We start from the raw sequence: 16,653 nt of genomic DNA, 5'->3' as shown, positions 1-16,653 counted from the left end.
AGAATCCCACAATAAGCCAAGAGGTGGAAAACACCAAAGCACCTTCAGGGCGACTCGCCGGCATTAACCCCACTTCGATCAGCTCATGCGTCGCCCAACGCCCGCCAAGCACAACCGCATCTGTTTGAATTGCTAAAGGCCTCGGCGGTTACTCCTTTAAAAAAAAAAAATTAAGTCCACGCCTCCAATTCCTGCTTGGCCCGCGGCCTGGACCTTGCTGACACGCAGGAAAACGGGGGAGGGAAAAGGCTCGCTAGTCATGGTGATCTTACTGGGTTCAGAGGTGTTTGCACTTCGGCGGCTAAAAATAAATAAAAGAAATACACCGCGTCTTGCCAATCTCGGAGCTCGATGGCTCCTCTCCCGGCTAGTAGGGAAGAGCCGAGCAGGCGGAAGGGCCGCCAAGGAGTGGAAAGGCCGCACTGGGAAACCCCGCGCCTCTTTTCAAGCTTGTCAATCCGCCCGGGAGAGGGAGCCGCGCGCGAGAAAATGGAGGAGACCAAAACGAGGCCACGCCTGATCATTTCTTGGGAGTTACATAAAATATAAGCTCGGCACGAGACGCGCGCGCGTGCGAACACCCACTCACACACACACACACACACACACACACACACACACACACCAACACAGAGATTTTCCCCACCGGTTCTCTCCTACGTTACTATTTATCACCGGATTAGGAAAGATGTGACGGAGCGGAGAAGGAAAATGAGGGAGAAAAAGATACGGACTTCAATGGTGGCCAACGACTCCGAATCCCCCTGTACGGTCCTGGCTCCTGGCGCGCTCTGAAGCAACAGCGACATACGAGGGGGCGGGGAAAAGGGGGTGGGAGGGCGGCAGAGGCAGCCCAGCCCGGAGCGGCCGCTAGTGCTGCGGCAACCTGGTCAGAGGGCGGAGCCGGCGCAGCAAGCGCCACCCTCTTTCGTTCCCGCCCTTCATTGCGTCGCCAGCAGAGTCGTTGGCCACTCCGCGCACTGTTCTTGCTGCCGCCGTTGCGTACGCCGCGCCCAACCGAGGAGCCCGTCGGACAGAGGCGAGCCGGTAGGGTCGCTTCACCAGCTGCAACGGCAAAAGAGATAAGCATTCGCGTGTTCCTTTATTTCCTTTTGTTAATCGCCGGCCGAAATGCCTCGCGGAGATCGGGAGAGCGATTGGGTGAGTGAGGTAACGGACGGCGTGGTTTCAGTAATGGCCGACTCCCCCCCCCCCACACATTCATTGTGTCCTTAACGGGTTCTTTCGCGGGCAGTGGGCGGGTAAGTCTTCCAAAGCCAGGATGAAGAGAAAATGGCGGGCGAGGGGCGAAGGAAGGGGGGTCTAATTTGGATTTTCAACGCTTTTAAAAGCGGCGCGGAAGATTGTGGAGGGAGGCAGGGGAAACCACGAGCTTTTAATGGCGGCCTGTTGCACGCTTGCTTTAATGTTTCTCTCAGGCGCTGATCTGGCCGACAGATACAATGAAATGCAAAACCCGAAACAATGCACAGGCATTTTTCCCTTTTATATTTATATCGCAAAAAAGAATATTTATTTATACATTTGCCAAATAAGATGGTAGGTTTTAGGGAAAATGGAGTCTTCATTATCCGTACCATTTTGGCGCGATTATTGTTCGCCGATCTTCTGAGGCAATTTACGGGGGGAAATTAGCGATCTGCTTTTGTTGCTTTTGGGTTTTACGAAAATTATCAAAAAGGATTCAGATGATGAATAATAATTGGTTTTCTCTGATTTTTCGGCCGTGCTCGAAAGCAGCCGGTTGCATCCATAGACTAAGAAAACTCTTGATGACAAGGCGATTTTTATTAATGCAGTTTTATAGTACACATTTTTATATTGTATAAATATACACGATCAATACAATGGAGTAATTTATATCTAGTTAATTACATCATTGTTTTCAATGTAAACTATCAGTCTGACGAATAATTACAGTATAAGCATTTACTCTGTAATTCTATACACGACAATGTTTCACGTGGTTGTTATAACTCAGGATAGGGTTCTGTGAATATTTAAATACGCAGGAGTTAAGGCCGCCATTAGTGATGGAGTCGTATTCTGAAACGGCATTGCGCGAAATGTGTAGCTGATACAATGTAAAAATAAAAGTTCGTAGGGTTGTTGCGGAAACGGCTATCTGGATGGCACGTTGGTGCCTGTTAGGATACTAAAATGCGGCACAATACGCCATTAGCGTAGGATCTAGAGATGACGCATAACTTGTTCGTTGGAACACTTGGTGGCGCAATTGGCGGGACTTGGTGTCTTACAAGGAAGACGTTAATGGAGAGGAAGGTTCTGGAAGGGCCGGCGGCCGTTGGGAAAGGGGAGGGGGCAGTTACGGCGAATTCGTCTCTTTAAATCCGGTAGAGGAGTTCAGTAATATTTCGTTCTACCGATGATGAAAGGAGGGCAACGGTCTTGGAAAGTCCTAAACGAACACATCTAGGGCGAAAGCGCAACTTTGATATCTCTTTAATACAGTACTGTACTACAAAGGGAGGGCAGAACGCATGCGCAGAAGGAAATAAAGTACCAGTCTCCTCCCTCCCTCGGTGTTCGTCGGCGCCATTTTCTCTTATAGTCCGCTGAGGAGCTCGGGTTGTCGGAACCGTCACATGGCGGAGCCATCTTCGGTTGGGAGGCGGAGACACGGCTGCTCTCAACGTTAACCGCTTCTGAGAGTGAATCCTACTTTTTCAAATGGCTTCTCGTTTCAAAATCGCACCCTTAAGGCTGTGTAGCCGAATAAATAGCTACCTACATATTTACCATATATTAATCTCTGCTTGTGCGGGGGTGTTTGCATATAAATGTATTTATATGCAACATTTATTTTTTGGTGGGTCATGTTTTTATATGTTACAAATCGGCTAACTTAAGGATAACCAGTGAAAGAACATTGAATGGTAAAGTTATTAGGTTATGATAGACAAAACGATATCAGATTTCTGAATTTTAACTAATGATGTTTACTAAAATAAGCTTTCTTGAGTTTTTTATATTCTGTGATAACGCTTTTGATATAAAATAGTATATGCAAACTTTGTGACACCTTTGTGAAAGTTTCTTATTTTTGAAACTTTAGATATGTACAGGACAAAATCTCAATTCAAGTTTCTAGTATGGCTTCCTCTTTGATTAGAGAATAATGGATAGTTTTCTGCAACAGACCAAGTGCTTTTGAATACCTGTATTGTTAGGATTAATCACAATGTTCTAAAAACGGTAGGGCTTAAAAGGCCTACATAGAATATCTGTTTTAAAACAGTAGAATTATATTGTCTTTTATTTATCATTCATTTTCTCAAGTGGAGGAATAACCACTTCTGGTTACATATCTAAGCAGATACTTCAAAATTAGATAGCAATGCCACTTAAATTTTATCCTCTGAAAATGTGATCTTATAGTTCCAAATGTCAGGGAGTTTTTTATTTTATCTGTTGTCTACATTGTTATTTTAAAACTCCCTTTAGTCAGAAGGGCCTCCTTATAAATTTATGTTGAAATATCCTCACAATAAAGACATCTTATTCTATAAATCATATCTTTCTATATTGTAAAAAAGTTTGCAAATTTATTTTACTGTGGTTTTTTCATGAAATGAAAGGTATTTATTAATATATCCTACATACATGTTCCTAAGTTAAACACCCAAGATGTAGACTAGCCTATAATATAGTAGGTGCTCAACATTTTTTTCAAAAAAGCCAGAATTGTAAAAGGTGTAAAACTACGGTTTTTGTTTTAATCAGAGGGAAAAGGAGCAGTTCCGCAAACTATTCATTGGCGGCTTAAGCTTTGAAACAACAGAAGAAAGTTTGAGAAACTACTATGAACAATGGGGAAAATTAACAGATTGTGTGGTAAGTTATATTTATATGTGGTTAGTATTTTTTTTCTTTGACTAGATTTAGGTTGTCTAATCCTGTGGTTTGTATTTCTGTCACATCATGAAAATGAAGAGGATGGTAAGACAAAACAGTAGTTTTTATTTTAGCATTGTGATCCCATAGGTTTACAAATCATGGTTTCCTTGGAATATCTGTCTTCAGGAAACTTAATATTTTGGGATTATATGCTGATAGTAAAGCATACATAATGCTACATAGTATGTCCCAGATTTAGTTATGTAGTTCTGAAAAAAATGTGGCTAGTTCAGGGGTAGGCAAAGTTGGCTCTTCTATTACGTGGGGACTTCAACTCCCAGAATTCCTGAGCTAGCATGATTGGCTCAGGAATTCTGGGAGTTGAAGTCCACAGGTCATAGAAGAGCCAACTTTGCCTACCCCTGGGCTAGTTAATCAAAATAATGAATTACTGGATGCTGCAGTATTTTAATTTAATTTAGAATTTAAAAGCGTTAGGTTTTGAGATGTAAACTATACTGTATTTTTCGGTGTACAAGACCCCCCCCCCCCCCCAAAAAAAAAAAGTGAGTGGAAAGTCTGCATCTTATACAGCAAATGTTCCTGAAGCCCAGAGTTGCAAGAATCGCGGCCGCTTCTGCATCCCCCATCATTTTTGGCCCGTTCCAGGTGGTGGGAATCCCCACCGGTTGGAACAGGCCAAAACCTGGAGGGGCAGAGCGGAAGAAATGATAGCTGATAGTCAAGCAAATCCAACTGTTAATGTTAAATCAGGCTGTGCTGAACCTGATTTTGCTGTTTGCTGCATGGAGGCAAGTTGCTAAGAGGTAGAGGTAGATTTTTCTTCCGCAAAAGCTAGGTGCTTCTTATAGTCTGAAAAACACACCAGATAGGTCAAGGCTGTGATACTTTATAAATTCAGGGTTAAGGAAATATATTCACCCAACATACCTAACTCTTATTTTCCCCGCAACATAAGCCTACAAGATAGTTTGGCTAGAGAGGTTGGCTAGTCAAGGTCACCATAGTTCAAAGAGTTCAAACTCAAGGTCCGTGGGCTGGATCTGACCTGCAGGGTGCTTAGATCTGGCCTGTAGGGCTGCTCTGGAAACAGTGAAGGACCAGCCTGCAGTGCCTCTGCCAATGAAAACAGAAGGAGTAGGGCAGTAGGAGGCTGTGACAACTGAAAATAGAGTTTAGTTTTCAATGGCAGAGTTGCAGGAAATCAGCCATCATAGCTGAAAACCAAGCTCTGAGGTCCATTTTCAATGGCAGAGAGCTTGGGCCATGCAAGACACCCCTGATGTCTGTCTGGAAACCAAGCTGGCTCTCAAGTATAAATGTTTGTTACCTTTAAGAACAGTTACCAACCTTTCGGACCTCATGGACCACTAAATTCATAATTTTAAATCCCGCAGACCACTAATTTTTAAAAAGATAAATAGTATTTGGTGCAGTACAAAAATATTTTTTTTCTGTAGACCACCAGTTGGTGACTGCTGTTTAAGAATGTTATGTGACATTTTGAACCACAAAAGACATTGATTTTCTCTTGGGAACCATGTTTACCCAACATTCATGGAGGCCTTTAGCAAAGCCATTACATTTACTGTTGCATATTAATGTAACTGGTGTTTTTGCTCCTATAATTAATTTAATTAAATATAGTCTTTAATATAAATTTGCAAGTAGATGTATTAAGAAGTATAAAGTGCACATATTAATATGAATTGCTAGTGTATATAAAATACCTATTCCAAACAATCAAAAGGTAGATATTACTGTGATGCTGAACCTGTGGCATGCAGAGCCATATCAGTGGGCATGTGAGCTCTGGTCCTTTCTAGGAGCTTGAGAAAGGTGAAAAAGGCCTTCCTGTTGTGGAGCTTGGAGAGAGCAAAAGTTAAACTGGAACTTGGCAAATAGACCATTTTCTGCCGGGGAGGATGTTTTCGCCCTCCCCAGGTACCTAGAAAGGCTCTGAAGCTTGGGAAGAGTGAAAAACAGACGTATCGTGTGGCCGGGGGGAATCATGTGCATATGGGGGGGCACATTGAATGGGTATGGGTACACAAACACCTGCGGCCCAACTTTCATGAAACCAAAGAAGCTTCACCATCACTGCTACAATGTTGAGTTTTTCATTTTAAATACTTTTATTTCCGCAATATTATTGAAGATGAATCAATTATGTTTCATTTGTGGAAGGTTTTGATCAGTATGTAATATATGGAGTGAGCTGGGGTGGCGCAGCAGGTAGAGTGCTGTACTGCAGGCCCCTGAAGCTGACTGTAGATCTGTAGGTCAACAGTTCAAATCTCATCACCGTCTCAAGGTTGACTCAGCCTTCCATCCTTCTGAGGTGGGTAAAATGAGAACCCGGATTGTGGGGGCAATATGCTGGCTTTGTTAAAAGGTGTTATTGTTAACATGTTGTGAGTCTAAGGAAAAGGGCAGCATAAAAATCGAATAAATAAATTTTTAAATTCAGCCAAAACATATATATTAATAGTATATATAATTGTTTAGAATGCCTGACAGACAATAATACTTCAGTAACTCAAGGAGATAGTTTAAAATTTGTCATCTTGTAGGTAATGAGAGATCCTGCAAGCAAACGTTCTCGAGGATTTGGCTTTGTAACATTTTCGTCTATGGCTGAAGTTGATGCAGCAATGGCTGCCAGACCTCATTCAATTGATGGAAGAGTAGTTGAACCAAAAAGGGCGGTAGCCAGGGAGGTAAGTTTTGAGATGTGGAACAGTCTTACAAAATGTTTTTCTACTCTTCTATAAAGGCAGTGGTTTTGAAACATTTGTAATAAATGGGGCAGTGTTTTTACGCTTTTCAGGTGTTGCTAGATTCTAAACTCTGGATAATTTACTTCATAAGAGAATAATAGGCATCTGTGTATCATAATTTAAATGATAAAATATTCAATTAAATAACAATATGTTAAAAATAGTATGCGTGACAAAGGGACAAATCCATTATAATAGGAAGAAATTTATAATGGTATTTTAGAGCAGCGGAGGGCAAGAATTATTTTAGGTGTGCATTTTTCAAATATAACGAGAATTGTCACTGTCTTACCTTAAAGCAAGGCTACTTTGAAATTGAAACATTTTCTATATGATTGAAATGAAAATGGTGTTTCAGATCTTTACTAATGAAACTCCTGATTTGCTCCAGTTAATGTAGTACAGGGGTAGGCAAAGTTGGCTCTTCTATGGCTTGTGGTTTTCAACTCCCAGAATTCCTGAGTCAATCATGCTAGCTCGGGAATTCTGGGAGTTGAAGTCCATGTCATAGAAGAGTCAACTTTGCCTACCCCCTAATGTAGTAAATCAGTTTCAAGTTCCTCCCTTTACTCAGAAGCTCTTAATTTATAACACTACTAATTCTCCCCAGGGAGAAAGATGATGTCTGCCCTTACCTTAGCATAGTCAGGGTTTTTTTTAAGTTTCAATATACTATTTTTTCAAGGAATCTGGGAAGCCTGGAGCTCATGTTACTGTAAAAAAATTATTTGTTGGTGGAATTAAAGAAGATACTGAAGAACATCACCTCAAAGACTACTTTTCAGAATATGGAAAAATTGATACAATTGAAATAATTACAGACAGACAATCTGGCAAAAAGAGAGGTTTTGGATTTGTAACTTTTGATGACCACGATCCTGTGGATAAAATTGTGTGTAAGTATCCAGAAATAAATAGGTATGTGGGTGAGACCTTAAGATTGCAGTTAAATTGTTTGTGTGTGTATTGTAGCCATTGTCAGATTGGATTTTATTATTACTAAAATTGTTAAAATTATTAGTTATTAGTTGGTCTGAAAGCAAATTTGTTACCTTGGTAACAATCAGGCAAGTAATGGGAAGAAACAGTTTTAAAGGGGGGGGGTTAGCATTCAATAAAAATGATAAAGTGGCTATACTTCAAAATTTGGAGAATTGATGGGGTGATACCAGACTTGGTAATTTCTTGACAAAAACATAGAGCTTTGCTGGACATTGATGTTAAAAATTAAATTCCTGCTTCAGAACAGGAAAGTGTAGAAAACTGGCTTGTGACTTTAGGCCAATATTAAGATATATCAGACATACTGGATATTGAGGTAGTTCTCGATTTGCGACCATAATTGATCAAAAAATTTTGTAGCTAAGGAAAGCATTTTGTTAAGTGAGTTTTGCCACATTTTATGCCTTTTTTTCCACAGTTACTAATGAATCATTGCAATCGTTAAGTTAATCATTTAGTTATCAAGCAAATCTGGCTTTCACTATTGACTTTTGCTTGTCTCCTGGGAAGGTTACAAATGATCATATAGACAGTGTAGCTGTGATAAATACATGTAATCCTCAACGTAGAGCATTTGCTTAGTGACCATTCAAAGTAACAATGGTACTGAAAAAAGAATGCCATGGCCCTGTTTCACACTTAACTACTGGAGTACAACTCCATGGTCATGATCCAATTTTGGATGTTTATCAACTGGTTCATGTGACCCCGTCATGTGATCACCGTTTGTAATCAGTCAAGCAAAATCGAGAAAGCCAGATTGATTTTAGCTTAACAACTAAATTGATTCATTCAACAACCGATAAGTCATAAAATGGGTCAAAACTTACTGAACCCCAATCTTGCTTAGCAACAGAAATTTTGAGCTTGATTGCAGTTTTAAATCGAGGATTACCTGTACATTCCAGTTGCCAATCATTCAAATGTTGGTTATATGTTCATGGGGATACTGCAAAGCCACGGCCACCAGCAGCATTGTTACCCCTTCCCCCCCTCCGCTCATCTTGGGCAGGAAGGAAGGAAGGAGAGATGGGAATGAGTAGGAGGGAGGGAAATTGGAATGAGTAGGAGGGAGGGTGTGAGGGAAGTCCTCATCCCCTTGCCCGTGCCTCCTGGTGGTCTCCCATTCTATCCCTGAGGATGCTTTGCTTACAAAGCTGGATCTCATCACATGGAGAGGTAGTGGGCCTCCCTCTGATCCATGCAGTTTGCCCTCCTGCACCCAGCATGAGCAACCTATTCAAAGAGCGAGCACAGCAGCCACCACCTTGAAGACAAGGTAAGTGCTCGGGAAAGCTGGGCTGGGCTGGGCTGTGGGATCCTGGTGGCCTGGGAGCTTGAGGGCCAGACTGGGGTCCTCCACGTGGCCTGAGAGAGGGACAGCAAAGCTCCTGGTGGACGGGGCTTTGGCACTCGCCCTGCCCTGGTCTTGCCTTCCTTTGCTGGAGGCTGCCAGATCTCCCCTCCCAGCCTTGCCTGGTCCCCACAGGAGGTGGAGGATGACACTACTGTATGTGGAAGTGCAGAGAAGAAAGTTTGCAGGAAACCATTGCTTCCGAATCCAAGTTCTGCCTTAACGGATCTCTGGAGAGCATGATGAGTGGTGGGGAGTTATGTGAGGGAAAGCTCCCCAACAAGCCAGCATCCTTACCACAATAATTTGAAATTGGGATTCCCTTTCAAGAAGGGCCAGCCTCCTTTGTGTTAGGGCTAAGGAGCACCGTTTCCCTACCGCTACCTCTTGCTCTCCAGAGAACGGTCAAAGCAGAAGTTGGACTCAGGAAACTGCTTCCTGCAAAGCTTTTCCTTTGCACTTCTACACATAGCAGCAGCATCTTCCTTTTGCTGGGAGAGGGCAGCGGACAGGGAAAGCCAGTAATATTTGGGATTGGGAGAAGAATGTCTCCTTTGGTACACTGCACACGCAACCTCTCACATACCACACACACCATTCTTTTATCCACATACTGCCAATTATGCCTGGGCTTGGAAGAAGGCCCTCCTTCCTCTGGATAAAAATCCCCAAACTTGGAATACAGTGTGTGCACACATGTATTTAGCTGCCAGCAGTTTGGGAGGCTTGTGGGGCACCAAATTGTCTTGAGTCAGCTACACCCAGGAAGCAGTGTCAAGCTGGCCATGCCCACTTAGTCACAGCAACCCGGCTGAACATCTGGCCACACCCACCTATGGCTCTTTGGGGGCAACCATGATGGTGATACGGCCCTCATGAAATTGAGTTTGACACTTGATATAAGTGAAAACAAGTTATAAGTCACCTTCATTACTGTTGTAATTTCAAAATGGTCATTAGACAAATTATTGCAAGCAGAGGACACCCTACTTTGAAAAATTGCTGAAGTTATCCAAATTGATGTGCAAAGCTCTGAAACTTAGGAATATTGGCTGCATGCTGGAGTATACTAAGAAATTCACAGTTACTGCAGCAAAACTGCCTTCTACCTTATTTATGAGAATTACTGAAGTTTGAACTGAATAATATTTTTAAAATTAAAATATAGGGAATAGATGTATAAAAATGAAATGATGAGATACACTCATCCTTCATATGCCATTATTAAAAAAAATCTTTTCAAACTTGATGTAACCAGTGATTCAGTTGAATTACATCTTCTGATTACAATTAAATTTTGTTTTGCTAATAAGCTTGGTCACTATTCTGAAATTTAAATTGAGATTTTTATTGTTTCTCTAAAATTTTATATTTTAACAGTACAGAAATACCACACAATCAATGGACATAATGCAGAAGTAAGAAAGGCTTTATCAAGGCAAGAAATGCAAGAAGTTCAAAGCTCCAGGAGTGGACGGGGAGGTATGTTTGAGCTGCATTATATTTACATTAATTATTTTTTTTTAAAATTATATAAGGTAAATTTTAAAAATATTTTCAGGTAATTTTGGCTTTGGTGATTCACGTGGAGGTGGTGGAAACTTTGGCCCAGGACCAGGAAGCAACTTCAGAGGAGGATCTGGTAAGTCAAAAAACCACTCAAACATTAAGTACTTGATAATTTCCATTGCATATTTTTGATTCAGGACTTCATAAAATTAACAGTTAAAAGTAAATCCTGGCAATCAAACAAACTTTGAATATTTTATAAGAATCTGACTTACAATGAAGGCAATTTAAAAATGGTTTCTTCCACAGATAGCTATGGAGGTGGTCGTGGCTTTGGTGATGGGTACAATGGATATGGAGGGGGACCTGGAGGTTAGTTTACTGATTTTTTAAAAAGATATTGAAATGATTTTTAAATAATAATGAAATAGAAGCATCATTTATATTAATACTACAAATTATTTAATGGCTGTTTTGTTTGCATGTAAAAATTAACTAGTATGTAAATATTGGGACGTCCAAGTATTAAATATGGATAATAATATTTTTTCCTAAAATTTATTGAAGGCCATTCACATATTGTCTAATATAATTTGATAATTCTTCTACATTCTGTTCAGTTTTATACATATGTAAATACTGATTGAGATCTAGTTTGGCTTAGTTGAGGCAGGAAACAATTATAGTCCTGACCTAGGCATAAAGCCAGCCAGATGACTTTGGGCCAGTCATTCAGAGTCAACCCTAGGGAGAAAGCAAACTGTAACCAACTTGGAATGTTTCCAAGAAAATTGCATGGACTGGTCCATGTGCTAGAAGTCAAGGCTCATTTGAAGGTATCCAAATTAATGTACTTTATAAGTATTGCCATATCATAATATATATCACATATTTAAAATATTCCAGCAATCAATAATTGATGCATTGTTTAACCAAGGCATAGACACTCCTTACATAAACTAACTTCAATCAATATATGAAAAAAGTATAATATGGATGTAATTATTTCTGATCAAAATACATTTATTTAACTAACCAATGGTATGTGGGTGTAAAAATACTATAAATGACAATGGATTTGACACAGCAAAATATGTGAGGAAAGCACCAACTCAAAGCTAGGCTTGCAGCCAAACCTCTTGGTCAGAAGTTATTTTGTGTTAAATTATTTCTAGTTGAAAGCAAGATTAAAAAGAAATTACTAAGAGTGAAAGCCCTCTTCGTTTATTTGGAAATTTCCAATAAAAGTTCCAAATTGTTTCATAGTCAATGAGTTCCCATATTATGATCATGTAATTACTATTTGAAGACGGTTTCATTTTATGTAGATAGTTATGTTACAAGTGTATTTACGTAGCCTTATATTATAACAGGTGGTAATTTTGGAGGCAGTCCTGGTTATGGAGGAGGAAGAGGTGGATACGGTGGAGGAGGACCTGGGTACGGCAACCAGGGTGGGGGCTACGGTGGCGGATATGACAACTATGGAGGAGGTAATTTTTATTAAAACATTTGAAATAAGAGTGGTTTCCTAAACTAGTTTAGAAATATGAATTGATCATAACCTAAATTTCAAAAAAATCATTGCATGACTTTACTAAAACATTAGTGGAGTTAACGGTCAATAATGTCCATAAATTATTTTTATAATTATATTTTATTTTTTATTTTATTCTAGATATGTAAATAATAGGAAAAAATTAGCATGTAGCAAAAATGTTAAAATGTGTGTGTGTGTGTGTCACTTTTTTTTTTGCTGAATTTGAAAATTAAGGGAGACTAGGATAGATCTATTTCGGCCTTATTTTGGCCTCATCAGCTAGCCATACTCACTGGGACTTGAACCTGCAATCTTTGCCTTGTAAGGCAGAGAATTATCCTCTAGGCCAGCGTTTCCCAACCGGTCAGGTGTGTCGCGAAGCTCCTAGGGAAGCTCCAGCTGGGTGGGGCGCTGCCGGTGCCGACCTGGAGCTCCTGCTCGCAGCTGTCCCTCAGCTGCTGTTCGATGCCGCGGTTTTCGGCGCTCCTGCTGGGCCCCAAAGAAGGAAGGCAGGAAGAAGGAGAGCTTCATTCTTCCCGCCTTCCTTCTTTGGGGCCCAGCAGGAGAGCGCCAGAAACCGCGGCATCAGGCAGGAGCCGGGGGACAGCTGCGAGTGGGAGCCCCAGGACGGAGGCACCGGCAGCGCCCCGCCCAGCTGGAGCTTCCCTGGCGTCAGCGGCAAGTGTCCTTTGTGGCCCGGCGGGAGGGCACTGGCGGTGGGAGTGCGGGTGGGGGTGGCTGCAGCGGCCGCAGGCAGTCGCGGGGAGATGGCGGCGGCGAGAGGGAGCTCTCTCTCTCTCAGCTGACTGCAAGCGGGAGCCCTGACGGTGGCGGTTGGACGTGCTGCTGGACGTCGTACATGCTGGCGCAAGCAAGAAAGAGATAGCAAGAGAGAGAGAAAGACATAGAGGAAGGGAAGGAGGGAGAGAGAAAGAGCAAAAAAGAGGAAGAAAGAAAGAGGGATGGAGAGAGAGAAAGAAGGGAAGGAAGGAAAAGAGAGAAAGAGGGAGAAATAGAGCGAAAGGGAGGAAGAGAGGGCTTTTTGTCCAAACTTTTTTTAACCCCCCCCCTCGCCCCCCCTTTCAATGTTCCCCAGGATTTTGAAAATATGAATAATGTGCTGCGGCTCAAAAAAGGTTGGGAAACACTGCTCTAGGCTACAGTATCCAATCCCTTCAGCTCTGCACCCCAGGGAAGGGTTTACATATTTTGGTGTCGAATCACCCTGGTGTATTGAAGGAACATCACAGCTCCTTATTTGCCTCTTGGCCCAACCCAGGGCCATTTCCAAGGCAGTTAATTTTATTGATAGTCGACAATTCTATCTGTATGTGTCGCATGTTTTTTTTCCTGAATTTGAAAATTAAGGGAGACTAGGATAGATCTATTTCGGCCTTATTTTGGCCTCATCAGCTAGCCATACCCACTGGGACTTGAACCTTCAACCTTTGCCTTGCAAGGCAGAGAATTACATATATATATATTTAATTATTTATTGGATTTGTATGCCGCCCCTCTCCGGAGACTCGGAGCGGCCAACAGTAACAATAAAACAGTGTACAATAATAATCCAATACTAAAAACGATTAAAAAACCCATTAATATAAAAACCATACATACATACATACCATGCATAGAATTGTAAAGGCCTAGGGGGAAAGAGGGTCTCAATTCCCCCATGCCTGACGGCAGAGGTGGGTTTTAAGTAGCTTGCGAAAGGCAAGGAGGGTGGGGGCAATTCTAATCTCTGGGGGGGAGTTGGTTCCAGAGGGCCGGGGCCGCCACAGAGAAGGCTCTTCCCCTGGGTCCCGCCAAGCGACATTGTTTAGTTGACAGGAACCGGAGAAGATCCACTCTGTGGGACCTAACTGGTAGCTGGGATTCGTGCAGCAGAAGGCGGTCCCTGAGATAGTCTGGTCCCGTGCCATGAAGGGCTTTATAGGTCATAACCAACACTTTGAATTGTGATCGGCAACCAATGCAGACTGCGGAGTGTTGGTGTAACATGGGCATATTTGGGAAAGCCCATGATTGCTCTCGCAGCTGCATTCTGCACGATCTGAAGTTTCCGAACATTTTTCAAAGGTAGAGAGCGTTACAGTAGTCGAGCCTTGAGGTGATGAAGGCATGAGTAACTGAGCAGTGACTCCTGGTCCAAGTAGGGTGTGTGTGTGTGTGTGTGTGTGTGTGTGTGTGTGTGTGTATACGTATACACACACTACTAATAATGTCGTGATTTTCCCCAAAATAAGACCCGTTTTTGCTTCATTTTGGGCTTGAAAATAAGCACTCTGGCTTATTTTTAGAGAGGTCTTTTTAAGTGTGGGAGACAGCGAGCATGTGACTGGTGGGAGAGGGAGCATAGCTACCACGGCCCCACCCTCTCTCCCATGTCCAGATTGACTGTCTTCCCCTGTCCTCCACACTCTTTGCATGTGCTTGCTACCATTCCAATCTCTGCGCCCCCAAAAACCCCCACCCCGATTATTTTCTGGGTGGGTCTTATTTTTGTGGAGAGGAGACAAAAATACAACAATACTGGTATAATACAAGGTCATATAGGAATGTTAAGAAGAATGGCAAACCTTTCTTATATTTCCAGTTTTCTTGTTAAAACAGGTGTCTTACATGCTTATTTACACATCTTGTATTCACAGTAAAATTATAAAATGAATAAAATACTTTTTTAAGCAGGAAATTATGGAGGTGGGAATTACAACGACTTCGGAAATTATAACCAACAGCCTTCAAACTATGGTCCAATGAAAAGTGGAAATTTTGGTGGAAGTAGGAACATGGGAGGACCATATGGTGGAGGTAACATTGAACAAAAAGTATTTTGTGATTTCTTATCACTTTATTGATTTTACTAACAAAAACAGAACTAGTGAGATAGATCTATTTTTCTAAGCTGCTATTTTTGTTAATGTAAGCAAATATTACTTTATTCAGTAGAAAATAAGTTGAATTGGACAATCCTGAAAATTCTTTATGTATTCAGTTAATTTTAAAGTTTTCCTTGCTTAATTAAAATTACATTATGCTCATTTAGTGCATTTAGTTCTAGAAAAATAATGGTAGAATTAAATGTTCATATATCAGCTTGTGTGCTGATTGAAAAGGGACTGTTATAATCTGACAAATATTAAAACGCTTTTAAAATGAAAGTACTGTATTTTACAAGATTTATTGAGTGATAACTAGATTTGAATGCTTGCTTTTTATCAAGCAACAATCTGGCAGTCACAATTAAAGAGTTGGCAAAATCAAGATAAATTGTTTAGGGGAAAGTTCTCTTACTAATTGCTTTATGTTTTTATTAACAGGAAACTATGGTCCTGGAGGAAGTGGTGGAAGTGGTGGATATGGAGGGAGGAGTCGTTATTGAACTTCTGTAAGCTTTTTATGGGTGAGTGTACATTTAATATAAAATTGTAGTTTTTCTTAGTTTTAGCTGCAGGGGTAAAGCTTTTTAGGGTCATATTATCTTTCCTTTTAAAAAGAAATTGGGATAACTTCATAACCTATTTTTTTACTCTTTACTTCTGTTGAAACAGGCTTCACTGTATAAATAGGAGAGGATGAGCCCAGAGGTAACAGAACAGCTTCAGGTTTTCGAAATAACTTTGTTAAGGAAACACTTATCTCAGTCATGCATAAATATGCAGTGATATGGCAGAAGACACCAGAGCAGATGCAGAGAGCCATTTTGTGAATGGATTGGATTATTTAATATCATACCTTACTGTGGAGGAAGGATTGTAAAAATGCCTTTGAGACAGTTTCTTAGCTTTTTCATTGTTGTTTCTTTTTAGTGGTCTTTGTAAGAGTGTAGAAGCATTCCTTTGATAATGTTAAATTTGTAAGTTTCAGGTGACATGTGAAACCTTTTTTAAAAAAATTTCTCTAAAAGTTTTGAAAAGCTATTAGCCAGGATCATGGTGTAATAAGACATAACGTTTTCCTTTGAAAAATTTTAAGTACGTGTGTAGAGTTAAGAAGCTGTTGTACATTTATGATTTAATAAAATAATTCTAAAGGAAATGTTGTGTAATTATAGATTTATTTAAATATATTGTAAATTAAGGCAAGGAGTGGGTAGTAGAAGGTCCCACAAATACTATACATTTTAATTTGTTGTATATGTAATATGTTGGTTAGATAATGTTTTCTGTAAATATACCAGATTAATAACTAGATAACTTAAGGGATATCTCTGCGAAGAGAAACACCTTTTTAGATCTTTTAGATGCTGCTTCTTCAATGGCAAGTAAAGGAAATATCCCCAGCGAGGTACTGTTCCAGGGACACAGGTCTAGTGCAAAAGAACTCTTGAGAACGGCAATTAAGTTCAGCCAGTCTTAAAAGCTGTGCTGTACTTCTCCAAAGCTTAAACTACAGTAGTTTTAAGGATGTCAACGAGAGCTGAGGGTTCTAGAGCAAAGTAGTTCTAAGCTTCAGTTAAACCACTTTAGGTAAGATCTTATTTACTTTTACTTTTTAATATTCCAAAAACAAAGAACGAATACTATATGACAGTGTACTGTTTCAGTATAGTGGTTATATTA

The 16,653-nt window shown here is 40.8% G+C and overlaps 2 protein-coding genes across 12 annotated transcripts in view; one reads left to right on the top strand and one right to left on the bottom strand.

The window, feature by feature from the left end:
- The window catches only part of CBX3 (chromobox 3), a 387,393-nt gene that overhangs the window by 17,560 nt on the left and 353,180 nt on the right, over window positions 1-16,653 (bottom strand). Inside the window, exon 1 of one of the 5 annotated variants that reach the window (XM_070729071.1) lies at window positions 735-1,215. The exons of 1 other annotated variant lie outside the window; for it this stretch is intronic. The gene's annotated coding sequence lies outside the window, so the exon portion shown is untranslated. Of the gene's footprint in view, window positions 1-42; window positions 465-646; window positions 1,216-16,653 lie in introns of those variants that run through there. 3 more of the 5 variants (XM_070729072.1, XM_070729073.1, XM_070729075.1) reach the window with 3 other exon arrangements.
- Window positions 816-16,653, top strand: part of HNRNPA2B1 (heterogeneous nuclear ribonucleoprotein A2/B1) — a 29,391-nt gene continuing 13,553 nt past the window's right edge. For 2 of the 7 annotated variants that reach the window (XR_011556906.1, XR_011556905.1), the window contains exons 1-10: window positions 1,038-1,170; window positions 3,766-3,876; window positions 6,474-6,620; window positions 7,366-7,576; window positions 10,417-10,518; window positions 10,598-10,678; window positions 10,855-10,917; window positions 11,919-12,038; window positions 14,777-14,902; window positions 15,412-15,494. Coding sequence is in view for 4 of the 7 variants with exons in the window: in XM_070729067.1 (XP_070585168.1) it covers window positions 1,132-1,170; window positions 3,766-3,876; window positions 6,474-6,620; window positions 7,366-7,576; window positions 10,417-10,518; window positions 10,598-10,678; window positions 10,855-10,917; window positions 11,919-12,038; window positions 14,777-14,902; window positions 15,412-15,473 (1,062 nt within the window). In the remaining 3 variants the exon portion in view is untranslated. Of the gene's footprint in view, window positions 1,171-3,765; window positions 3,877-6,473; window positions 6,621-7,365; window positions 7,577-10,416; window positions 10,519-10,597; window positions 10,679-10,854; window positions 10,918-11,918; window positions 12,039-14,776; window positions 14,903-15,411; window positions 15,495-15,642; window positions 16,130-16,653 lie in introns of those variants that run through there. The other 5 variants (XM_070729069.1, XM_070729070.1, XM_070729068.1 and 2 more) reach the window with 5 other exon arrangements.

Source organism: Erythrolamprus reginae, chromosome Z (assembly GCF_031021105.1).
Source record: "Erythrolamprus reginae isolate rEryReg1 chromosome Z, rEryReg1.hap1, whole genome shotgun sequence".
NCBI lineage: Eukaryota > Metazoa > Chordata > Lepidosauria > Squamata > Dipsadidae > Erythrolamprus > Erythrolamprus reginae.
Note: the sequence above shows the minus strand (reverse complement) of the source record. Positions and strands in the feature narration are given on the sequence as shown.